The 27,381-nt window shown below is 40.2% G+C and overlaps 1 protein-coding gene across 36 annotated transcripts in view; it reads right to left on the reverse strand.

The window, feature by feature from the left end:
- RIMS2 (regulating synaptic membrane exocytosis 2) overlaps positions 1-27,381 on the reverse strand; it is a 728,605-nt gene that overhangs the window by 216,895 nt on the left and 484,329 nt on the right. For 30 of the 36 annotated variants that reach the window (XM_043539200.1, XM_043539204.1, XM_043539201.1 and 27 more), the window contains 2 exons: positions 10,045-10,201; positions 5,993-6,109 (listed from right to left, as the gene is read on the reverse strand). In XM_043539200.1, coding sequence (XP_043395135.1) covers positions 5,993-6,109; positions 10,045-10,201 — 274 coding nt within the window. The remainder of the gene's footprint in view (positions 1-5,992; positions 6,110-10,044; positions 10,202-27,381) is intronic. The other 6 variants (XM_043539203.1, XM_043539199.1, XM_043539224.1 and 3 more) reach the window with 1 other exon arrangement.

The following is a 27,381-nucleotide window of genomic DNA, read 5'->3' on the forward strand; positions in this document are numbered from 1 at the left end:
TCTTCAGTCTGGCAGAGAAAGGTACAACATGACCCAATGGCTGGAGGTAGAAGCTAGACAAATTCAGACTGGAAATAAGGCTTAAGTTATTAACGGTGAGAGTAATTAATCACTGGAACAATTTATCAAAGGTTGAGGGGGATTCTCCATCACTGACCATTTTTAACTTTACATTTGGATGTTTTTCTAAAAGATATGCTCTAGAACAGAGGTGCGCAAACTACAGCCCGTGGGACCGTCCTGCCTGCCTCTTGAGCTCCCAGTCGGGGAGGCTAGCCAGCCCCCGGCTCCTCCCCTGCTGTCCCCCCTCCCCTGCAGCCACGTGGGCAGTGGGGTAGCACGCTCCTGCCAAGCAGAGCAGCAGCATGTGTAGCTCTGGCCGGGCGGAGCAGCTGCCAGAAATGCTGCTCTGAGCAGCACGGTAAGGGGCCAGGGCCTGGGGCTGGATAAAGGGTGGGGGTTCCCAGGTGGCAGTCAGGGGACAGGGGGCGGTTGGATGGGGCGGAGGTTCTGCCGGGGGGGGCGGTCAGGGGACAGGGAACAGGGAGGGTTGGATAGGCATGGGGTCCCGGGGGGCCTGTCAGGGGGAGGGGGTGTGGATAGGGGTCGGGGGACTGGAAGCAGGGGGGATGGATAGGGGGTGGGGTCCCGGGGGGGGCAGTTAGAGGCGGGGAGTCCCGGGAAGGGGTGGTTGGGGACAAGGCGCAGGGGAGGTTGGATGGGTCTGGAGTTCAGAGGGAGGCAGTCAGGGGACGAGAAGTGGGGGGGGGGTGGATGGGGGTGGGGCCAGGCTGTCTGGGGAGGCACAGCCTTCCCTACCCAGCCCTCCATACAGTTTTGCCACCCCAGTGTGGCCCTCGGGCCAAAGAGTTTGCCCACCCCTGCTCTAGAACATCAGTTCTCAAACTATGGGGCAGGCCTCCCAAAGGGGGCGTGGAAATGTGTCAAGGGAGGTGCGATGTTTTTGACGTGAACTATGACTGTATAGATCATTGTTGCAATCAGGATCCTATGGTTGCACCAGGTCTTGTACAGAGGAGGTCAAGTGGGGTATCTATGGAAAGATTGTAGTTTGCTTGTTATGATTATGCTGTCTGTACGTGTGTATCATTTTTGTATTTGAAGTTATGAATATTGCCTATGTACTTGTATCGCAATGTGTTTGGTTCTAAGTAGCCTCAGTGAAGCATTTGGTCAGCTTCTTGAGAAAGGACTATTCTCAGTAAGTGCCCAATCAAGAAACACTTAACTGACAATGGACTTTGAGAGATGCCAATCCACATTTGAGCTCTTCTGGGAACGTTCAAACTAACATGTAAACAATGGTGTCGGCCTGCAAAAAGCTGAATCATTCATGGACATGGGACTTGCCCAGGTGGCTACAAACTCCATCTTGTTGCTGTGATTTTGCACAGGAGAACAAAGGGGTTTCCGTCCACAAGAGAAAGAATATAAAAGGCCCAGGAAACCCCTCCATTTTGTCTTCAGCTGGCTCAAGAGATGGCCTCTCCACCCCCAAGAGATGCCTGAAAGAAACTCTAACAAAGGACAGTAACTATGGGGCAGTGAGTGATTCATAGGATCATAGAATAATAGAATATCAGGGTTGGAAAGGACCTCAGGAGGTCATCTAGGCCAACCCCCTGCTCAAAGCAGGACCAATCCCCAATTAAATCATCCCAGCCAGGGCTTTGTCAAGCCTGACCTTAAAAATTTTGAAGGAAGGAGATTCCACCACCTACCTAGGTAACGCATTCCAGTGCTTCACCACCCTCCTAATGAAAACGTTTTTCCTAATATCAAACCTAAACCTCCCCCACTGCAACTTGAGACCATTGATTGCTGGACCCAGACTAGGAAGGAGTCCAGTCTGTGAAAGAAGCTTATTGGAACATCTCTGAGGGTGAGATTTTATCTATAATCAGTTTCTTAATGTATTAGGCTTAGACTTGCATGTTTTGTTTTATTTTGCTTGGTAACTTACTTTGTTCTGTCTGCTATTACTTGGAACCACTTAAATCCTACTTTTTATGTTTCAAAATATATGGTCATCTCATGCTCTGGGGGTCTCTAAACCTCTGACTGCTAGAAGCTGGACTGCATGTCATGGGATGGATCACTCGATAAATTGCCCTGTTCTTTTCACTCCCACTGAAGCATCTGGCACCAGCATCTAGGCTAGATGGACCATTGGTTTGACACAGTATGGACGTTCTTAATACATTGTATTTCATATGATTTTTTTAACCGCTCAGCCTGGGCTAAAGAACATTCCAATTCATGTTTTCCTTCCAATCAGTAAGTCAGCTTGTCCTATACAGTGACAGAAACGATGTGGACAAATTGGAGAGTCCAGCGGAGGGCAATGAAAATGATTAGGGGCACATGATTTATGAGGAGAGGCTGAGGGAACTGGGCTTATTTAATCTGCAGAAAAGAAGAATGAGGGGGGGATTTGATAGCAGCCTTCAACTACCTGAAGGGAGGTACCAAAGAGGATGGAGCTCAGTGGTGGCAGATGACAGAACAAGGAGCAGTAGTCTCAAATTGCACTGGGGCAGTCTAGGTTGGCTATTAGGAAAAACTATTTCACTAGGAGGGTGGTGAAACACTGGAATCGGTTACCTAGGGAGGTGGCGGAATCTCCATCCTTAGAGGTTTTTAAGGCCTGGCTTGACAATGCCCTGGCTGGGATGGTTTAGTTGGGGTTGGTCCTGGTTTGAGCAGGGGGTTGGACTAGATAACCTCCTTAGGTCTCTTCCAACTCTAATCTTCTATGATTCTATGACAGTAGCAGTGTAGCCCCTTAATGTCAGATATGCTAGCTCAACTCTAAGATGAACCAGAAAATGAGCAAGCCACATGGAGGGAAGAGTGTTCACACTCACAGTTTAGCCAGGTAATGAAGAGTAGCTTGAGGTGGGGAGACAAACTTATGCAGATGAATCCCATTTCCCAAGCAGTCCTAAACAGACCACAATCCCCACAGATCTATGCAGGTAAATGCAGCCCTACGCATTCATATTTTTTCAAAACAATAGTAGTGCAAAGTATGCGTTTAGCTATTTACAGTTATATGTGAGACAAACTCAGGACAATTTTGGCAGCAAGAAGAAAGGTTATAACTGTACAAAAATATAGCAATTTTCCTTCCTCTGAACTTTACCCTACTACTCAGCATGATCAGGAGCTGATCACACTCATGAATTCTATGAGGGACTTTGAAACAGACACTTCCCTGATATATCTGGCAAAGTTGTATATTATTCAAAAGTAAATAAGCATTTCCAGCAGGAGTAGTGCAATACCAAGAAAGTAAGAAATCAGATCCAGGAATGAAATCCTGGCTCCTCTGAAGTCAGTGGGAGTTTTGCCACTGACTTCAGTGGAACCAAGATTTCACCCCAGGAATTTAGTGTGAACAGATAAAGACGATAGGAGACAAGGAGAACATCTGAAATATGTTCAATACTATTGTTTTGATTCTTTAATTACCTTCCCATTCACATTCCTGCTGCTAGGTACGCAAAAGAATATAAACTGTGAAAGGTTTTGGACTATTCTTTTTCTTCCCCTATATAATAGCTCACAGCCAATAATACTTTAGAGAATGTATTTCACAACAGAAACTTCAATGGTTGAAAGTTTGGGTTATACTGCTAACAACACATGATAGGATACATTTATGGTTGGTTGGTTTGTTTTTAAATACAGAACAATATATAAAGTATTTGTATGGAGAGGGAAAAAACAAGAAAAATAATTCTTCAAGTATTGCCACATATGAAAGTTCAAGAAAGTCATAAAAATAAGCATAAAATAAAAAAATCATTAATCTTCAACCTTACAGATCTAATGAGCCACTGTCAGCTACTGAAGTTCCAGAGTGCCATAAACTAAGAAACATCATCCTGGGTATCTACTGCCATGTCTGCATCATGATATTGCATGATCACAGTACAGAGTACCATTGTACTGATACAACACTATACTACTGCTGCAAACATCCCAGTGCAGTACCAAAACACAGTATCACAACTCGTGTATTTTTCTGATACACTTGTTAACAAAATGTCCATTTTCTAATTAATGCTCCCCCACGCAAACTTGATTGGAGCAGGATATATTTGCTTGAAGTGATGAGGAGGGATTCTAGTGGTTCTGTTCAGCACTCCCTGCACTGTTGTGTGTGCGTGGATGTTTGTACAGTAGCAAGGAGAGCAGTCTGCCTGAGATCAAACTCAAGCATGAAAACAGTTTCTATAAGACCTATATGTGGTGCTTCAAAGAGTCAGAGCTTCATGACTATTGATTATATAACAACACCCAAGAGCACTCTGGGTGTTCCCCCCCATTTCAGAAAAAGACATTTATCAGTTACAATCCTGAGTTAATTGCTTTAGGACATCAAAATTAAACAAACTGGCCTCAACACCCAGCTAAGTAATGTTTCTCCTGGTGATGGCATAATTACAAAACCCAGGCAAAGATTCCAATACAAGAAATTTGTTAAGATATATATACAACCTATGTATATTTCTAACAAATACAGTTAGAAATCTACAACAAAAAAATTTGTTTGCTTTTCAGTATTTCACTTTTATGCATTTGCTCTGTTTTGTCAAAAATTTTCTGATACACATTTTTTCCTAATATTTTTACATGGATTATATATAAAATAACTAGGATTGCGATTTGCTTGGGGATTGTGTGCCTCACATTTATGGACCATAGCATTAATGCCCTTTACGAACACAATGGTCTTTTCTGTTCAATATACTTATGATAAGATAACTTGGTTTCCTAAATTCTTAATTGTATTATAGTTAACAACTTCAGTTATGTAATTTTGATGTCACTTATTAGATAATCCGTCTTTACTAATAATCTGCAAAAATATTAATTTGGCATACAGCAACTACATAAATGCCCACAACGTATGATAAGTGAAGATGGGAAAATATATCTGTATTGCTCATTGGTATCTGAAAAAAACAAATTCTACAGTATTTAGCAATATTGCCTGTATAATTGTGATGGGTATATTGCCATCTTGATGCACAAAACGTAGTCAAGTGCAGGAGTATTTTAAAACTAAGGGAGACAAATGCTTTCTCTTTTTGTTTTATGACCCAAAGTCGTGGTGGCAAGCACCTCGTCCTTTTTTTTTTTTTTTTTTTTAAACTGAAGGCAGAAGATACCTCAGGTAATATAGCAAAATGAGCTACACTAGCCAACCATAAACTGTATCTCACTTCTAATTCATTAAAATTCAGATAGGTTGATATGTCTCTGTTCATGATTTATGAAGCCCTGTTCGGCAGAAATCTTTCTGTTATGGTGAGATGTGCATTCTAAACACACAAGGCCCAATTCTGATCTCAAAGAATGGCAAAGCAGTTTATTTTAAGGGTAAATGGCTCATAAAGTTAAGAACAGGTAAGAACTGTGCCATATTCTACTTTTGCTATATGCATGCTACTCCCACTGTACCCAATGGGAGTTTTGCACAAACACTGAGTACAAAATGTGGACTTTTATGTAATTTTCATACAGCAGTGAAAATTATCAACTAAGAATACTGCTACATATTTTTCAATATATTCACCAGTCTGGAGACCTTACAAACACAGTAAACAACAAACATTGTTTAAAAAATTGAAAATAGTCAAAATCAAATCAAATACACAGAGAATCAGTCTTGCTGCTAGTGTAACAGATACACCTCAAAGATTTTTTTGTTTTCTTTCTTTTGAAGAGGATACAAGATGGCAGTTCAGGCAGCCCTGTACACACTGTGAATTTTAAACATTAAACCACTAAAAAGAACAGCAGAGTTATCATCATTTACGGAATTCTGCGGCTATGTACGTTTCTGTGGGTTTTTTGTTTATTTTAGTGACCTGAATTTAGGGTTAATACATCACACTGATATAATTCACTTGTGATGACTGTAGACTAAAGGTGTTTCTAATTCCTATATGATTTTTACCTCTCTCTGTCTGGGGAGTAGTGGTCATCTATTGCACGATGTCTATCCATTCGGTTCATGGTATTATAATGTGCAGGAGTAGATCGAGTCCCTCGAGGTCCCTGTTCCACATTCCTACTGAGGACATAAAAGCCATCAAAGTCTTAGGGTGAGTAGTGCACCATGTCCTTATACTGATTTGTAAAATTAGTTCTGTTAATGAAAATGTCAGCTATAAAAAAAGCTTTAAGAGGTTTATCTTTCACATACTTGTACTGTTACATAATTATAAATCTCATGGTGAATTGTTGACGTAGTGGCTATCATTATTTCAAAGAGAAAAGGCACCACCTTCGTGGTGGTGTGATACTGTGATTTTAGCACAGGAGGGAATCTGAGCCATTGTACTTATAGAGTGATGCATTGTAGCAGAAGTCTGCTTTCTAACTGAGGGATTATTGTAGAGAACTAGAATGTTCCAGGGTCCATCAAATACAGGGCTGGTGTTTTGCCATATTAGGCAGAGGCAATCTACTATGGAGTGAAATAAGGACTACTAAGGGAAAATTCAGCCTGCCAAGCAAATTATCACCTGTACAAATCACTAGATATCAGTTTTGCAATGAAGCAGCAGCACAATAATTTGCATAATTTAGGAGTTTAAAGGAAGAAGATTTATTTTAATCAAACATTTTCTATATTCCAGTAGCAACAAGTAATTATTATAGTGGGTGAAATCCTGGCTACACTGAAGTTTTACCACTGACTTCAGTGGGGCCAAGCTTTCACCTATATTTTATTCAACATAAACGTTGATAATCATTGGTATTCAATGACCCATCTTTGCCTGCAGAACCATAGAACAAAGCAATCATAAGTACGAAGAAAGGAAGGTAGTACTATCAACTGCAAAGTTTGTCAGGTAAATACAATATTTTCACTTGTATGTTCACAGAGTTTATTAGGAAAGATATTTAAAGACTATCATGCAATGAAGGAAATGCATATATTTATTACAATTGTGTTATAATTTTAATGATGCAAACAAGATCAATCAGAATAATAAAGTATTTCCATATTCTTGGCATTTATGGTCCATACTATGAAATCATGATGTATGCAGTGACAGAAATCTTCATAGAAGTTGTATATACATTAAACATTTATTCAAGTATATTTTTGTTACATACGCATGTGTGCATTCATGCACACGTAAATACATATGTGCATACAAAATTATGTTAACAAAATGATAAGGTTATAAAGTCAAACACTCAAATGTTAGGAAGTGCCAGAATTAAGGCTTCCTTGTATTACTCCTGGGAGAATTCTGTGCCAAAAAATTAAAAATTCTGCGCCAAACAAAAAAATTTGTCACACAATATTTTACAATTCTGCAAAATTCTGCATATTTTCTTTGTCAAAATAACACTATATAATCACATTTAAATAAATTACAAAAATAATTGAAACTAACTACAATACAATGGATGGAGAATGGGAGTAGGGAGCATTGGAGGAAAGCCCCAACCCCCCACTGTCTAATAGTAATGTAGCTAGTATTGACCCTTTACATCTAGTTATTAGTTAACAAATATATACAGTCATATGCTCAGTGTTACATCATAGGCAACTGAAGAGCAAGTGAGGGCTAGGGACTCAAACTCATAATTTATATTGGCTACTGACCATCTCCAGAAAGGTCAGTAGCAAACAGTTCATGGAGCCCATTTTAATAGGAAATTTTTTCAGTCCAAAAATTTAGACCAGTTCTAATACCTAAAACATCATAAGCATTTATAAGGCCAAACTGTCCTTTACAATAAGGCTCCTTTACACCACTCTGGCAAGGTAAAGGAGCCTTAAAATTTTTACACCTGTGTTATACTCCTGGGGAAATTCACTAAAAACAATGGAAACAATTTACTAAGCAGGCAGGCTGCTACATTCTGCTCTGCCTGAGGGGTCAGAGCCTGCTCCACAACTACCTCCTCAGAAACATCCCAAAGCCCTGTCCCCTCCCTGCTGAGCGTGCTGCAATAGTGAGCAAGAGGGATGGAGTGTCTCTCTCTCACTTGCACAACTGTGCAGCCCCACTCCCGATGGTGATTTACATCTCTACCAGCTGCTCCAAGTGCCCAAATTGACCTGCCTGCACTGCCGGGGAGGGGCACATGACCGCTTTTGCAGCTTCCCTTTGCTTCCCCATCAGAAGACATTTTTCTGCGGGGAAACAAAGAAATCCGTGGGACCATGAATTCTGCGCACATGCAGTGATGCAGAATTCTCCTCGGGGTATGGTATGTATGAATTATGATAACCTAACTCAGCATCACATAGAAAGTCTATGGCAGAGCCAGGAATAGAACCCAGTTCTCTCCTGTGTCCCAGTCCAGGGCCGCAAACATGAGAAAACATCCTTTCTCTTCTTGCAGTCTTCTTTCTCATTAACTGTTCATCCTGTGCACTGAATAAGGCACAAATAGTATGAGAGCACATAATTAAAGACAGTATACTAATGCCATGCAAGGGGGCTGAAGAAGGTTGTATAGGTAACCTTAATTCTGGCATTTCCTAAGTTTTGAGTGCTTGAGATTGTCACCTTAATGTTATTTTAACATTTTAAAAAATGGTATTTCCTAGATATACTAAAGGCAAACTGAAAAAAAAATCCTATCTTGCTAAATTATTTTCTAATCATGTCATATGTTCATAGATTTTAAGGCCAGAAGATACCATTGTGATCATCTTACCTGACTTCTGACATAACACAGGCCATATGACTTTCTCGTATTAATCCCTGCTTCAAGTTCAATAGCTATGCTTGACCTAGAACATATCTTTTAGAAAAATATCCAATCTTGATTTAAGTAAATGAGATCAGAATAAGCCCTTCTGTGTGTTCTATTTAGCTACTTCCTAAGTAGGTTTTTATTTATAGAAGGGTTGTATTTATTTATTTTACTGGATTTTTAGGTAGGAACCTATCATCAGTTACCTGTATGTGATGAATTATGATAATGTGTGTGATGTTACCTGTGCATAAGTAATAAAAATTAATAAAAATATGTTGTTACTGAGAAAATAGCACGTAAGTAAGTAAGTAAGTAAATAAATAAATAAATAATAGGACCAGTAAGTTAACAGTTTAATCTAAAAAAAGAACAAAAGGGAAAACAAAAGAGAGAGAGAGAGAGAGAGAGAGAGAGAGAAGCAGAATTGTTATGGAAGAGCATGCAGACATGTACTTGATTCAGAATATTTGACACTGTGCACTCAAAGTTTAATAGGCAATATTAACATTATGGCCAGATCGTGAGCTGGTATTAAATCAGTGCAACTGCACTGATTTCAGTGTAGCTACCCTGAATTACAGCAGCTGAGGACCTAGCCCTCGAAAGTGACACTAAACACCAAGAGGAAACCTGTTCTACTCTATATCTCTATTTTTGCATCCTCTTGAAGAAAAACATTTCCATGAGGGCAATGTCTGTCCATGCTTAACAAGATTGTTCATAAATAGTATTTTCAATCCTGTAGTAATCATTATCTTATGTAGTTGGGGTGTAAGGAAGATGTCCTGATCTTTGTTTCACAGGATCAGAGGCTGCTTGAGGAAAAGGAGGTATATTCTTTTCTATATAAAAAGTTGTTGCTTCCAAAACGTGTTTAAAAATGTACTCATGTACAGAACCTTTGGATTTCCCAAGGCTTGGTCATTTACAGACATAGTGGTAGAAAACAGCCATTGACAAACTGATTAAAAACAAAAACAAGAACACCACATATCATAATACCTTTAACCTTGTAAATCTCTCTTTAGAAGAATGGGGATAAAAATTTCTATTGCTTTTGTGTCAGACTGATGCAAAAAAAGTGAAGGAATAATTTACACATGGCTATATTATTAAAAACTCATTTTTCATTATTTCATAAAGAGCAAACCAATTACTCTGTGTTTCTATCATTCACTAATTTTTCTTGGGGTCATAGTTATTTCAGACATCCTCATGGATTTCAACAGCACTTAATTTCATACCCTCACAGGCACTGAATCCATATAAGTGATTTACCTTTGTGGAGGAGGGACACTGGGAGACCAAGATCTAGTCCGTCCTATACTATCTGTATGGTGAGAGGACCCTGATCGAGAGCAGTGATTGGATGACATCACTTGTTCTGGCACTGATAATGTTGAGCTCTGAAGATCTCTTCCATTATGTCGGTAATCTAAAGAAAATACAAAAGATGAGCAAAACTAAAATCACATTTGGGTTTGTTTGTTTGTTTATTTTCTATTTTATTAAGTATGTAGCACTTGTTAAAGATGCCATAAAACATGAAGAATAGGGCAATGTTGTTTTGACTGTTGACAGACTTATGTCTGTTTTCAAATGCATATAACATAAAATATGTGTATAGATATGTTTCCTACATTTATGATGGAATGTCCCTTTAAATGACTAGCACTTAAATTGCCATGTATCCAAACAGTAATTTAGAGTAAAAAGATCTGTGAAGAGTATGATACATTAATTACATTCATTTAAAATATATTTTATTAGAACAATAAGATATACAAAATTAGTTAATGCAATTTCTAACAAATGGTGTAATGTCATGATCCATCACTTTCCATAATTCAAAATCCTTCAAAAATTGGTGATCCTAAAAGAAAAGTAAAGTTCTAGGGGGCAGATGGGGAGGTTTGGGAACTCCTACTTCAGAAACAGGTAGAGCAGCACTGACATACTGAAATGGGATTCCACTCTTGGGATCAAATTTAAGCAATAGTGATTGCTTTGTAAATGTATATAAGAAGGAAAATGTGGATGTCCTGAAGTTAACATCCTTGATGTTTAGATAGTATGACTCATGAAAAGTCTTAACAGAAAACCTACCAAGTTATAGAAGTACAAAATGCAATCAGATGGCAAAATGCAAACAAATGGTCCTTTTTATGACAGCTGTACCCATTGTACAGACATCAACAGAAAGAAATGGAATCAAAGGGGAAAAAAGAGATGGACAGACTTTTAAGATATTTCATATACACAAAGTAGAAACTCATTTAATATCAAGTTTATGGAGAAGAGACTCAGCAGGATCAGCATATGAATATGAGATAAATGTTGGTAGGATGATAGACTCATTTAGGTGGAAATATATCTCCAGCTTTGGAAGGAATTGCAGATAAGTAAATACCACCATTTTGTCCTACTTAAATCTGCCAGTTCCTGAAACTGAAGTCACTGCCCCAGGAACATTATCTTCTAGGTAAGAAATATGGGTACTCACAGATACTGAGCAGCTCTAAAGGAGCTTTCCTGAGGTTTGTCAGGACCACACTAATATCCAGTGATACAGGGAGCTGTCACAAGAGATGGAAGAATTTTAAAACTAATCCTGATCACAAAGAGCTGCAGAGAGACTGGTCTTCAAAGAGCTTATGACAAGCCATAGTAGTTACCCAATAAACATGGATGGAATTGGTTTTTCATCCAGAAGAAGGTAGTTAAACAGTTTGGTGAGGGGTACTTAAAGGGATCCACAATGGCCTGATTGCACAACACTGAAAAATGTTGCCACTTAAAGTTATAAATCCTTCTGGCAGACAGCTGAGATAGCAGGAGGACTTGAGACAGAACACCTATGGAACTCTACCCTGTCAAGAACCAAACTTTTCAAAGTTAGGGTTCTCAGCACAGGAGAGAGCAAGACAGTCTGGTTCTGAGCAATTATCTGTGGGAACAGTCACTGCTAGCTGCAACAATGTGGAGAATTGTACAAGTTTGAGCCTATATCGGACTACTAGGATACTCAAACCCTTACATCTAAGCTTGTCAGGACCTTTGCTAACAGAAAGGTACCGATAGAGAGGCATGCAGGCATCACCATCACCAGTGATGTCCTTTAATAGTCTGGTCTCTTCCTGGCATCATGAGCAGAAGAGTAGTAGTTTCTTGTTCAGGTAAAAGGGAAAGAGATTCATAGCTGTTGTCCCTGAAAGCCTTGCTGGATGTCTCTAGGCACACTTGAATCTAGTCAGTGTGTACAACGGCATGCAAGGTAGTGTCTTCTGCTTCTGTCTTCACCTCTCATGGGGAGAAAAACGGGGTGATCCCGGAGACAGCAGAGTGACCTCATGTTCCTTTGCATTCTGTAGAGATGTTCCACTAATTCTGAAGTTACCCTTTCCAGTGAATGGAAGATCTTGAAGCTTTGTGGACCCTCATGTGGAATTCAGATACCTACAGAAAGCAGACCTTCAGGTATTCACTCTTCAGCCAATAATTCTTGGCAATATACCATATACATCAAAGGCTGTCTGCACCTTATACTTGGTCAGGTCCATAACTTCATGCACAAAATTGATAATCTATCCTGGCATTCCCTGCTTGGAGAAGAAATTCAACTAAAGCATGAGCATTCATCCACACCCAAATTTTCTCTCTGGCCTTATAGACTGCAGTCCATAAGAGAGTAGCCACAAAACAGTAGATCCACTTCCAAAAGGACTGCAGCATTGAAACTCTGTTCTGGGGTCCAGTTTCATGGATTTTGATGGTTTTCTGTTAGCCACAGCAGGTCTCTATCATGTCTTCATTAACTCACCAGGAATAGGACACTGCCATATTATTCCAATGTGCTCCTAGTCCAGGTACTTCTCAGTCTTGGCCCTTGGTAACAAACTAAACCAAACCCAACTGACTTAGAGTCATGGTTCCAATGAAGCAAGACCTCGTCAAGCAAATCTAGTACCCATATACATCATGCTTGACTCCAAAACAAAGGATGCAGCAATCATGTTAATCTGCAAGCAACTTCTTCCTGCTACATACACACTTCTTCAATTCTTAAGATTCTTTCTTTCCTCCTTTGTGTGGATCAAGGGAGAGAGATGCCATCCTGTAAAAGAAAACAGTATAAATACTAGCTGCATTTATTGACAAAGATGTATCAACGCAAAAAACACCAAAACACTCAGTGTAGCAGATGTCCAACAGGATGCTCATAGAATGCGTCAAGAGATACAAGCCTTAAAATGTTGAGAGTTGACGGACATATCTATGTGTGGAAGACCACTGGAGCAAAGTCTTGACATGTCAAAGCCTTGATACCAATGTGCTGATACAACTCCTTGTAACAACAATAGGGTTTTCAGAACTTGAGTCTAATGTTTAATTCACATTCCTTTAATTAAGGTTGTGTTTTCCTCATCACCATTTAATCAGATAAAACCAATTTGGTGTGTTTTTACTGCTTTTATTCAAGAGCATAAACAATTAGAAGGTTAACTAATTTATTATACTTCCATAAAATACTAAAAAAAATGAAAATCTGATTGATCCTACAGTGTAAATCAAGATAGCCAAATCAAGGACTTAACAATAATACAAATCAGAATTGAAGAGAACAACTTGAGATCAACAACTGGTCAAATCATTGCATGAGCACAACCACTAATCAAATCACAAAGTTAACAAAACATCAAAGATTAAATGGTTTACTTGGTCTTTCTTTCTCTATGCAGTTTACTTAGCAGCTTATACTTTCCCTTATTGAAACAATGGGTTAAGTTTTAATGTGTTAAATACCACAGGTGATCTCTAGTGCTCTGTGGTAAAGTTTTCTTTCAACCTAGATTAACCAATGTCCAATGGTAATTTGCATTATGGGCTTATATGCATGCACTATTACTGGCCATACACATGCATTCATGCATGCCTAAAAAGGTTAGGATATGAAGTCTTTTCCTGGCAGGTGTCTCTGCACAGATATTCAAGTATCCTGTTAAGGAAAAGAACAAAACATGAAAGTTACTAAGAAAAAGATAAAGGATCTGCTCTTCACCTTGCTCGGTCTGTGGAGCTTTACAGTCAGTCAGAAACTGCAGTTTGGAGAATTAGGTGATGTCTTGTGGCTCAGGTATTGTCAAGCTAGCAAGCACCATCCTCTGGTCAACTGGCCATTCTACAATGCCTCGGTCTCTACTTTCCTTTGGAGGGAAAGTAGGAGTATCAGCCATCTCATTGTCATCGTGGTGACCCCAGGAGGAACACACGCTCTTTCACATTTACTAGGTCTTTTAAGGGAGAAACCCAGGCTGGTGTTGTCCCAAAGGATCTCCTCAGCAATCTTCTGATCAGAGGATCACAGACTTTGGACTCCAACTGCATTGTCCAATCCTGGTCAAGTGAGGTCAGTCTGACCTTTGGTCCCCTTTTGGGGCCATACTTCCTAGGATACTGGTTCTTTGTCACATGCACAAATCTGGGTGTTTGTCTCAAGCAAGCAATGTTAGGGGAACAATAGGAGGTAATGATTCCACCAGAATTATCTCAGCTCCCCTTATCTGGGTCAACAGTCAGAGCTCCTAAACAGCTTCTTGACCATTTGGTCCTGGCCACTTTTTTGGTCCTAATTTATGACCCACCATCCTTTGACTTAGAAAAATTCTTCCTTTCCCATTCATATGTCTCATACATATACTTTCACAAGGTCTATGAGGCCTAATGAGCCCAATAAGAAATTGCAGAACTGTTGCACAGTATGGGAAACTGGTAAACTGTGTGATAGGTTATTTCACTCTATCAAGTTTCTGCTTCATGTCTTCATTCCTATAGGCCTATATGTCCTACATTCAGAAACAATCTAAGTCAAAATAGAAGACACACTGGTGCTCAGATTAAAAGATTAGTGGAAAAGATAGTTTAAGGCAGTTTGGGGCACAGACCTCAAGAAAGTTATATTGTGTGGCCACATACCTCAAAGCATCAACAAAAACAAACTATAATTTATTACTTAAGTAGTGCCATAAAAACACATTCTGCTTTACAAAACAAGGAAAGATTCTTCTGCACAAAGAAGTAATGTTCAGAAACTAATTTCTTATTGATGAAATTGGTATTTGTAGATGTCATAAATATAAAGGGAAGGGTAAACACCTTTAAAATCCCTCCTGGCCAGAGGAAAAACCCTTTCATCTATAAAGGGTTAAGAAGCTAGGATAACCTCGCTGGCACCTGACCAAAATGACCAATGAGGAGACAAGATACTTTCAAAAGCTGGGGGGAGGGAAAAACAAAGCCTCTATCTCTGTCTGTGTGATGCTTTTGCCGGGGACAGAACAGGAATGGAGTCTTAGAACTTAGTAAGTAATCTAGCTAGATATGCGTTAGATTATGATTTCTTTAAATGGCTGAGAAAATAAGCTGTGCTGAATGGAATGGATATTCCTGTTTTTGTGTCTTTTTGTAACTTAAGGTTTTGCCTAGAGGGATTCTCTATGTTTTGAATCTAATTACCCTGTAAGGTATTTACCATCCTGATTTTACAGAGGTGATTCTTTTTACTTTTTCTTCTATTAAAATTCTTCTTTTAAGAAACTGAATGCTTTTTCATTGTTCTTAAGATCCAAGGGTTTGGGTCTCTGGTCACCTATGCAAATTGGTGAGGATTTTTATCAAACCTTCCCCAGGAAATGGGGTGTAAGATTTGGGAGGATTTTGGGGGGAAAGACATTTCCAAACAGACTCTTTCCTAATAATAATAATAATACCGGTTAGACGTTTGGTGGTGGCAGCGAAAGTCCAGGGGCAAAAGGTAAAATAGTTTGTACCTTGGGGAAGTTTTAACCTAAGCTGGTAAAAGTAAGCTAAGGAGATTTTCATGCAGGTCCCCACATCTGTACCCTAGAGTTCAGAGTGGGGAAGGAACCTTGACAGTAGAGAATGCAGGAAAAAGGGAAGGTTGGTATATGAAGGATGCCATGTACATGAGGTTTTTATTAGGGCTTTCTGGAAGTCAGCAAAACCAGAAAGCATATAACTGAGCACTGATAGGCAGATAAGATAAGCTAGCGAGACAAATGGTCAGGTATTGAGCAAAGGTCTTTATATGACTGGGATAAAGAAGAGTGGAAAGTTCTATAGGTGAGATAGGGCCAACTCGTGGCATATGACTGACTAGTGAGAGGTTTTGCAGGCCTCAGAGAGCCAAAAAAACTATGAGCACGTTGGGAACATAAGATACAAGAGTGAGAATTCCATTCAGATAGTATCTTGGATAGTTTAGATGTCATGGCAGATGCTCTAATAAAATATTTTTTATATTTTAAATTGTTATATAAAATTAAGAAATTAAGCTATGTTGCTCAACAAATCGATTGTAGGCACAAAATGGCATTGTGAACATAACTCAAAATATGTTTTAAAGGTCTAGGAATTTTAAGAAGTGTTTAATGTTATCATGCCACATTTGAAATAAAATGATACCTATAAATCAGGTTTATAAAGAAATGCAAGACTGAGCTACAGAAATTGAAATAATTAGAAATGCACTGTGTCTTAAAAATATTAATTTGTGATGTATTATAGCCCGTATGCTCACAATGCACTTTGTTTAGTTCCACAGGGGAACCTGTTAGCTCTGGTAATATTTAAAATCTTCATAAAAAATCTTAAGAAGGAGTAAACTGTATGCTAATTCAATTTGCTGATTATATTAAATTGAGAGTTGTTGCAGGCCCTAGGGAAGATAGAAAAATAATATACTTTGTCCGAGGAGAGGCTACAAATATGGACAGCATTAGATTTAATGTGGAAAACACAAGTTAATACGTATGGGGAAGAATAATATCAGAGATTCAGAATATTCAGTGGATGGCAGAAAGCTGGGAAGTCATAACGCCGAGAGAGGCCTAGCAATGATTGTGAACAGCAAATTAGATACAAGCTTACAATGCAATGTGGTACCAAAAATATCAATAAGCTTTTCTCTGCATATGCACAGGCAGAGTGTTATGTATCATAAATATGACAATTCCCTTTTATACAGCATTGAAGAGATGGCAGTTAAGACACTGCCTACACCTATGGACAGTATTTAAAATTTGGGGAATACAAAGAAGCGCAATGAAAATGAGCAAAAGCACAAAGTATTGATTTACAATGAAAGATTTAAAAAGCTGAATATTTGAAGGGTGCCCAGAAATATTACTAAAGCAATCATTTTATATCAACCTGATCTCTTTCTTTGAGAAGATAACTGATTTTCTAGGCAAAGAAAACGCAGTAGATCTAATCTACCTAGAGTTCAATAAAGTATTTGACACAATTCTACACTGGAAATTATTAAATTAGAGAAGATGGTGATTAATATGAGAATGAAAAGGTGGGTAAGTAACTGCTTAAAGTGGAGACTTCAATGGGTCGTGCAGAAGGTGAACGGTCAGTCTAGAGCAGTGGTTCTCAAACTAGGGCCGCCACTTGTTCAGGGAAAGCCCCTGGCGGGCTGGGCGGTTTGTTTACTTGCCGCAGCCGCAGGTTCAGACGATCATGGCTCCCATTGGCCACAGTTTGCCGCTCCAGGCCAATGGGGTTGCAAGAAGCAGCACGGGCCGAGGGATGTGCTGGCCACCCTTCCTGCAGCACCCATTGGCCTGGAGCAGCAAACCGCGGCCAGTGGGAGCCGCAAATGGCCGAACCTGTGGACGTGGCAGGTAAACAAACCAGCCCAGCCCGCCGGGGCTTTCCCTGAACAAGCGGTGGCCCTAGTTTGAGAACCACTGGTCTAGAGGGAGGTTACTAGCGGAGTTTCTCAGGGATCGATTTTGGGACCAATATTATTTAATATTTTCATTAATGAGGCCCTGAACCAGGCTAATGCACTCCTAGGACACATCAGGTTAGGTATTTCCAGTAGAGATAGGGAAGTGTTATTACCATTATACATGGCACTGATGAGACCTCATCTGGAATACTGTATGGAATTCAGATCTCCCATATTAAAGAAAGATGAATTCAAACTGGAACAGGTGCAGAGAAGGGCTATTAGGATGATCAGAGGAATGAAAAACCTACTTTATGAGAGGAGACTTGTTTCGCCTAATAAAATGAAGACTGAGGGGAGATATGGTTGCTTTCTATAAATACATCAGAGGGATAAACATCAGGGAGGTAGAGGAGTTACTGAAGCTACGGACCAATGTAGGCACAAAAACAAATGGATATAAATTGGTGATCAACAAGTTTAGGGACTTAGTATCTATTGTTTGTAGGTATTCTTCAGAGTAGGAGGCAGGGACGCTGGCATGTGCCACAGGGACTTTGCCAGATCCAAGAAAGCATCGTTTATAGGAAGCGCTACTCTCCCTGGGGATGAAGGTTGCAGTATTTCCACTAATTTATGGGCATTCTCTTGGACAAATTGAATACCCATGGCTACAGCCATCCTCCTTAAAAGGGCCTGGTAAGATTTAAAATCTTCTGGGACGGGGAAGCTGAATCTGGGACAGTAGAATCATCCAGAGAAGATGATGATAAATGCAGTGGAGCCAAAGTGTAAAGTGTGATTCTGTTGCTGCAATGTAGATTTAATAGATGCCGTACTGGTCTGTGTCTCCCATCTAGATGGAGTATAAGGACAAACAGCTGGAGAATTTGGGGATCTCTGCCAAGAATCAGCAGTCGACTGGGATCTTGGAGACCATGAGACACCCCATGGATTTCAGGGGGGCCATTTCAGAAATGGCACCAGAAATGGCACCAGAGGCCAGTAGATGCTAGCCCAAGCCCAGACATCCCCATTCTGATCTCAGACTGATGTTGGTCCTCCACTGAAGATCTAGAAGACTTGTGAGACCAGTCCCAGGGAGGAGATGTGGAAGAAGAAGCTGATTGTGGACTCGAGAATAAGGAGCGCCCTGAGTGGTTTGTAGGTAATGGAGAGGCCAAACCTGCCGCAGCTACTGCACCCCCCAATCAATCCAAAGTCCAGCGCTGCGTTGAATTCACAGGCGATACTACAGACTGTGTCAGTATGGGCTGGAGACTTGAAACCACACTAATGTTCAGTGCAAGAATCAGTGCTGGGGCTGAAGACTGTATCAAAGCCGAGGTTGGTAACAGAGCAGAGATCAATCCTGTTGGCATAGAGGCCTGGACTAACATGACCCTGGGTGCCAAAACTGGAGTTAGTGCAGAAGAAGAATGTCTTGGTACCAATGACAAGACATATATCACATCTCTAGCAGGCCTAGTAATTGGAACAGAAGAAGGCACAAGGCCATATGGCAAAGCAATAAATCCAGATTGTGCTGGTATCAGTAAGAATATCCTATTGAAGAGGACTCCTGAAACAGTGCAGAGTTGGTGTGACGAGGGCTCACTTGCCTCTTGTGAGTGCTTCTTCATGGTCAGGTGCATGCCTGCACTTTTTTCTCAGTTCAGTGTCTCATGTCCACTACTGCCCTCTTTAGGTGGATCTTTGGTGACTCAGTCCTCTGGCCAAGTGACACTCAGTCCATGTGAACATAAATAAATAAATCCCTTCCGGGGTAAACATTCCAACAGGAACTACAGCAGTACCCTCAGTTGGAACTCCCTGTAGCCCTCCCCAGGCTCAGTTCTCAATCTGACCAACCGAGGCTATCACAGTATCCTGGTTGGCCTTTTCATCTGTAGCCCTCCCTGGGCTCTGTCCTTGTTACATCCAACAGGGCCTATATCGGGACCCTCAGTTGGTATCAGCCTGCAGCCCCATCCCTCAGCTCAGGTCCTTAATCAGTCCAACAGGGCCCATCATGGTACCCTCGGTTGGTTGATCTGTGGCCCTCCCTGGACTCAGTTCTTAAACTGTCCAACATGCCCCATAGTGGTACCCGCGGTTGGTTGATTTGCAGCCCTCCCTTGGCTGGCTTGCAAAGGTCCCTACTCTGTTATGGAGAAGCGCCTCCAGGTCTTCCTACCTTGAGACTCTTTGCCATCTGGTCCAGCACTCTAGCTGGCTTTGTCTTTCAATTTGATTTCCTTTTGGGATATATCAAAATTCCCAAATGTGGCCTGGTTAAACTCCCTGTGCTCTGGGCTTTTAAGCCACTTCCCCAGTGGCTGTTGGGGGGTACCCAGGCCCATTACACCCACTATTCCAGGTCCTGACCCAGGAACCCCTATGAGAAACAGCTGTTTTCTGCATCCCTTTGACTACTCACTACGTTCCCCTGGGCCACTTCCCTGCATACCCATCACCTTCTCCCATGTTTGAGTCCCGGCAACCAGCCAAGAGCACCTTCCTTGCTCCCTTGGTCCATGCCAGCAGATTGAACTTCTTTGTCCAGCAGCTCCTTTTTATAGGAGCCTGCTGGGCTCTGATTGGCTGCTTCCCACACCGCCTCTCTAGGAAGCTCGGAGGACTCCATTCTTCTGCTCTTTTCCTGGGCTGGGGAGTGGTAGAATCATGAGTACCTCCAGCATGGGGCTTTCAGGCCTAGTACGCCCTGTCACAGTTGAGAACAGGAAGGCAGAGTAAATCAGTTTCTGTCTGATAAGCAAGCAGGGTTGAGATTGTCAGTGCTGAAACCAAGGTTGGTACCAGACTCACCTGATGGGCATTGCTGGAGTAAACAGTACAATGCCACTCTGATCCTGCTTTGATAATGAAGAGCATCCCTGGCTCTATCTTGGGCACTTGGAGAGCCATGGTGATTTTCCCAACTCTTCCTACAACAGGAGGACGAGTCTCTCTGAGCCCTGGAATGGCTCCAATTAGTCTTCTGAGGTCTTTTCTTAGAGCGACCAAAGGAAGGAGAATGGTCCCTTTCTTTCCAGGGAGAAGAGTCTGAAACCAGTGGCATGTCAGGAGGCCTCATTGGCTGTGTCCTTTTCTTAAAGGAGCAACAAATGGAGCACTTTTCCCTAATGTGCTCCTTGCCTAAACACAATAAACACTGAGTGTGGGCTTCATTATTCGGCATACTTACCCCACACGGTGGGCAGTGTTTGAAACCTGGTGAGGGAATAACTATGTACAAAAGCTGACAAAGATCTCTGTGTTCTCAAAAACCGTGAGGTAAAATCTGCATGGAACAGTTTGACTCGGGCCATGTGTGGTGAGAAGGAACTGAGGGTGATGCCATTTTTATATAGCCATGGGATAGGCTATAAGGGCTAGAGTGTGCAAGTGCCACCCCTATAGATACCACTAAGCAAAATTCTCTGACGTCGGTGCTCTGGGCCCAGGCACACCTGAGTGGAATATACATTTGCAACCACCTAAAGAAGAAAAGATTGATCTGGAATGTTGTACATTCAAATATAAGTAAACTTTGTAATGCTTCTTAATAAAATTCCTGTATAATAATTTAAAAAGCAACCACTTCAAGCACATCAATTCATTCAATTTAGTATCAACACAAATAACTAACAGATATCAGATAGTGTTCTAGAGCTGGATTAAAATGCTCTATGCCTTGTTGCCAGAAAATAATCCTAACAAATTTGTAATTAATTCACTCAAAGGAATAATGACTTTATGTGTAAACACCTAATAATTTAATAATTGGCAAAATTGTGACATTTTACACAGTAGCAACACCTGTTACATTTTATATTAACATAAGCTAGTACCAAAGTAGTCCCTCAATTATGTAGGAGTTAATGCATCTATCTGCCATTATTTCCTATTAAAAAAATACCTGTGCCTACAAGTCCTGTGTCTACAACATGGCATGCAAAATTGTATGCCATGTCGTACTGGAAAAAACATGTGGTTGGCTTCAACTGTATGTACAGTTAGCTTTCTGCCAGCATTTGTAGCAGGTAAAATTATTATTCCATTATAATGGGTATTCTGTATGTTTCCAAAACACAGCACGTTAAAATGTATTTGAATTTTAATGTGGAGATATAGGGTTTAGAGATTAGCTAATAACTGGACTTATGATATAGTTGGGGCGGGATGACTGTACATAGCTATCATTTAGCGGCATGTTCTATTTGTTGGGAAAACATTAATTTTTTTAAATATCCCCAATTTTGTGGGCATCTCTATTTAAGACATCACTGAAATCTGATTTCCATGTAACTTTTGGTTTTAAAGTGAGAGAAGTCAACTCAAATTTACTTTAAAAAATCTGTATTTTCACATGGATTCTTCATTGTATATTAGTGCATTCTCACTTTGTATAATAGGGTGCAAAAGTCTAAAAGGGGGTTAAGAATGAGGAACGAAATAATAATCTATCTCAAAGTAATACAGAACACTGATTCTTAAATAAACATTTACTGCTTAACAATTTAAACTGGCTCCACACATCTTTAGTACAGGTGACTGGCACTTTTATATCATATAACTCAAGATCCCTATGTGGATAATCCTTATGAGAGAATGAATTATTCCTTACAAATACATTTACTGTACCAAGCACAGAAACACTGGTGCCCAATATCAGATATCTGACACAAGTTTTTCTGGTTCTCTATGTTTCCTCCTTACAGTCCCCTCCTTTTTTTTCTTAAATAGTTGTATAGAGTTTTTATGGTAATTGTAAGGCAATTCCTACTCTACATCCTTGGAGGAATTTTCCTATGATTATTAGAATATCACAACATGTTAACGGTGTGAAAGACCATGTTTCATGTGCATGTATTTTATGACTCAAAGATGTCTCTTAAATCTCAAAAAAAATGTATACAAAAAACAAGAGAGCCAGAAATAGCTAATAAAGACTTAACAATACAGGCTTTCCTTAAGTAAAATGTTTGCACAAAAGTTTATATAAAGACTATTTCTTTACACTACATTTTAACACAGGTCTTATTTAAGATTGTGAAGATATATGAAAAAAAATTTAAAAAATCATTTTTAAATTTGAGATAACAGTATTGTTATTTAGCATTTGTTTTATGTAGAAGTCTTCTTTCATATCTCATTACAATAGTAATGATTAATGCATCTTCTGCATCTAGAGTTCTAGGTCCGGGCAAGGGAGAGGTGTGATTTAAATTAAGTCCACTCACTTTAGCATATGAAAATTCTGCATTTCACATTTGTCTTGTTATCTTAGGGTGAAATCTTGGCCTCACTGAAGTCAATAGTGAAACTGCCATTGGGCAGTTCAATGGGGCCAGGATTTCATCCCAAAATTATAGCATTTGAAGCATTGTAAGTGGCAGCTCTATAAATATTACCGAGTAAATTGTTTACAAGCAATGGAACCCACTTAAAGTGAACTCCAATGTAGCAAAATTCTGCTGATAATGTAGTAATGGAATAGTATGAAAGTCTTTAATTGATTCAATCATCTTTCATTCTGCTTACAGTTTCAATCCACTATTAGTTGGTTTCATTGGCATTTGCTGCAATTAACATCTAACGGATAAAATACTTTGGCATGTAGGAAATGTGTGTCTTTCACTGATCCCCTTGAAACTGCAGAGGGAGAAGTTAGGATGTCCCTGGCTCCTCTGTGGACTTCAAGCTTGGGAGTAGTTACGGTAGCACAAGGCATCCCACCCCCTGATTTGCTGGGAAGTTTGGTAGGGGGCTTGGAGTTAACCAGAGTAGCTTCAAAAGTGGGCAGTACTGGCCCGGGTGCCCAAGGAATAATTAGATTCAGCACAGTTTGGGCGCAGCAGCCATTGGGGACTCCTACAATGTCCCAATTGTACTTCAAAGAATCCCTCCCTGACAAAAGTGTTCATGGAGGAAGGAGCTGCAAACACTGCCTGCCTGCCTTCTCTGGGGGAATGAATCCCCTCCAGAATACAACTGCATTCCACCATTGTCCAGGGGGTACAACAGTCAATCCTCTATGCCAACAGAGGTGACATTTCTAAAAAGTGTTATTTTAAGCCTGTCAATTTAAAAATATGCTAATTGTCTTCAAAGATTAAAAAAATATTGTAGTGTAGACTGAAAATAAAACGTGGCACGGGGGGATGGAGAACAGGAGATCCAAAATTATCCAAAATTATCAGGGCACTGAAAATAAGGCTTAAAATATAAGCATCCCAAAACAACAGAGAGAACATAGGCCCTGACCCAGGAAAGCACCAAGTCTCAAATCCTACATACATTTACACATGTTTAATATTAACCACCTGAACAACCTCAGCAAAGTTACTGATTTCAGTGGGATTGCTCACATGCTTAAAGTAAAGTGTATGCATAAGTGTTTGCAGGAGTGGGGCCTCAGTGTTGTGGGCTGGGTGAAAACATTGTTTTAAGTTGGTGGGTGTACCCTTCATTCAGGGTGAATGTAAGAAAAAATAAGGGCCTCAAACAAAAACACTGGGATATGTCTCTGCCCAGAACAAAAGCACATGTGAATCTGCTCAAGAATTAGCACTTTGTGGGGAAAAGGGTTTTTTGCTGAATATTGTTTGATGTGTGGGCGGGTGTCTGTGTGAGAGAGAGAGAAGGGGAGAAACACCAGACAAGAAGACAGAAGGCAACAAGGAAGCTCCAGACACAGAGAGAATAAGCATGGCCCTGTGAAAAGCCTAGGGAGAACTTTTGGACTGAGTGCTGACTAAAAGGGGCTTGGAGCTATAAGCATAGAAACTATCTCCTGTTGTTTGATTTCTCCTGTGTCCAAGGAAACAGGTCTTTGTACATTGTAAATATGATTGCATAAAAGATGCCTGACTCCATCTCAGCTTCTTCGACTCGCTGCTCAGGTGAAAAAGGGTAACAATAACTTGCATAACTTTACACATATGAGCATTTCCAATTAAATCAATTGAAAAATCTTCGAACTCTTGGAAGTCAATGGGAATACTGGCGTACTTAAAGTCATGCACATGTTTAAGTGCTTTGCTGGATGAGGGCTTTACTCTTTTCATTTTTCATTCCTACCTATTTTTAAATTCTCTATACATTTCTGGTATCCTATTTGCATATTATTCTCAAAGAGCAAAACTAGCTGTGACAATGTTTGATCCTTTTTAATATACACTTGTTATTAAATAATTAGCCTAGATAAACAAATAGCTATTGAGGGCACTCATTGCTTGTCTACACACAGAATTTTTCCTGATCAACTCTAGGTGTGGCTGCTCTCATTCTGAAACAAAGGTTCCAAGTTCCTGTTTAGGTTAAGCCACTTTGGGTAAGTCTACACTTCAATTAAAAACTGGTGGCTGGCCTGTGCAAGCTGACTTGGGCTCGCAGGGCTTGGGCTCACGGGCTCTTTAGTTATGCTGTAGACATTTGGGCTCAAGCTGGAGCCCAGATTCTAGGACCCTGAGATGCGGGAGGATCCCAGAGCTCAGGCTGTTGCCCGAGCCCAAATGCCTACACAGCAATTTCACAGCCCTGCAGCTCAAGCCCCGCAAGCAGAAGTCAGCTGCCATGGGCTGGCTGTAGATATCTAATTGCAGTGTAGACATACCCTTTTTTGAAAGGCACTCTTGTTCCAGGGTAATCTGCATGAACTTTCAAGTGTATGCCAGTCCTTAGAAGGGACACAGGAAAGGCGTATCTGCAACTTTTCTTCATTGTTCAGTTTCATTAACCAAAATTAATTTTAAAAGACAGCAGGGATCAAATTAAAGCACAGTTTCAAAAACATACTTAGGGTTCAAATGCATGAGGTGGCGAATATTTCCTGTAAGGTGCTGAACGTCCTCAACTCTCATTGAAACAAACTTTAATGGTAGTTGAGAGTAATCTCACCTTGCAGGATTGGTTCCTGAAAACCACTAAATTACTAACAGAATCAGTAACATTTTCCCATGAAACTTGATTTAAAGTTAGAAAATATTACGAGCTACCAATATTTTATATTGCATTAGAAAGTAATGTAGTTTAATTTTCCTTCACATATGCATACTGCCATTGTACAGTATGATCATATTTGCCCTGACTCCTGTAATTATTTGTCCTGAAGTGCTTTGTAATCTAATTTGTACTCCTCAGGGTCCATGATGAAATTTAAAGTGAGTCACCTTTTTAATTGGCTTTCAGAGGCACATGCAAAAATGACTTTGCTAGCTACATAATTTCATGAAAATGACTTCATTAATATTTAATTATCCCTAGTGGAACTCCAAATTAAATACAGGCATAAGAGTACTATATCAACTCTTATATAAATGTTTGGTTCTAACAGAAATGTGTGTGTGTGTGTGTAGGTACGGGAGCCTTCTTGATGCTTACAATATGTGTTCTGGATTTCATATTCTTGTGCAGAATTCATGACCCCCACAGATTTTTTTTACTTCCTCACAGAAAAATGACTTCTGCCGAGGAAGCAAAGGGAAGCTACAAGAGTGATCACGCGCCCCTCTCTGGCAGTTCAAGCATGTTGATTTGGGCACCCAGAGCCGCCGGTAGAGACGTAAATTACTGTCAGGGGGTGGGGCTGGGCAATTGTGCAAGTGAGAGGGACACACTCTGTCCCTCTCGCTCGCTATTGTAGCACGTTTAGTGTGGAGGAGCAGGGCTTTCCAGTGTTTCTGAGGAGGTAGGTGTGGAGCAGGCTCTGTCCCCTCAGGCAGAGCAGAATGTAGCAGAATGTAGCAGCCTGCCTGCTTAGTAAATTGTTCCTATTGTTCTCAGTGAATTCCCCTAGGAGTATAAAACAGGTATAAAAGTTTTAAGGCGCCTTTACATTGCCAGAATGTTGTAAAGGAGCTTTATTGTAAAGAACAGTGTGACCTTATAAATGCTTATAGTGCTTTAGGGATTAGAACTGGTCTAAATTTTTGGACTGAAAAAATTTCCTATCAAAATGTGCTCCTTGAACTGTTTGCGACTGACCTTTCTGGAGATGGTCAGTAGCCAATATATATTGTGAGTCTGAGTCCCCAGCCGTCACTTGCTCTTCAGTTGCCTATGATGTAACACTGAGCATATGACTGCATATATTTGTTAACTGATAACTAGAAGTAAAGGGTCAAAACTAGCTACATTACTATTAGATAGAGGGGGTTTGGGGATTTCCTCCTATGCTCCCCACTCCCGTTCTCCATTTATTGTATTGTAGTTTAAATAAATTACCAAAATAATTGAAACTAGCGTGACTATATTGTGTTATTTTGATGAAGAAAATATGCAGAATTGTAAAATATTGTGTGCAGAATTTTTATTTTTTGGTGCAGAATTTTTAAATTTTGGCGCAGCATTCCCCCAGGAGTAGTATTCATAACATATGTGAGTGCATGCTTACTAGAAAGAAAAAGGGAGAAATCAATAACATCCAGTTGTATAGTTTTGACAATTACCAGTATCTCCTTTTTTCTCATTAGTCTATGTGAAGGGGAGCAAGTGAAAAACATGACTGGGGAGAATAATTTGGGGGTTTAGAAGACAGCCATCATATCTAACCCAAAGTTTGTGAAAAGGGCATTTTATTTTACCATTCCACAAGCCAGAATTCATTTCCCCACAGATATTCTATATTCCAGTTCCAGTTCCTGGTATTGTCTAAACCACAAATAAGTTCCATTACTTAAAGGTTTGGGTAAAGCTAAAGAAATGGTTTCAGAGTAGCAGCCGTGTTAGTCTGTATTCGCAAAAAGAAAAGGAGTACTTGTGGCACCTTAGAGACTAACAAATTTATTTGATCATAAGCTTTCGTGAGCTACAGCTCACTTCATCGGATGCATTCATCTCAGGATACTTAA

Source organism: Chelonia mydas, chromosome 2 (genome assembly GCF_015237465.2).
Source record: "Chelonia mydas isolate rCheMyd1 chromosome 2, rCheMyd1.pri.v2, whole genome shotgun sequence".
Taxonomy (NCBI): Eukaryota; Metazoa; Chordata; order Testudines; family Cheloniidae; genus Chelonia; species Chelonia mydas.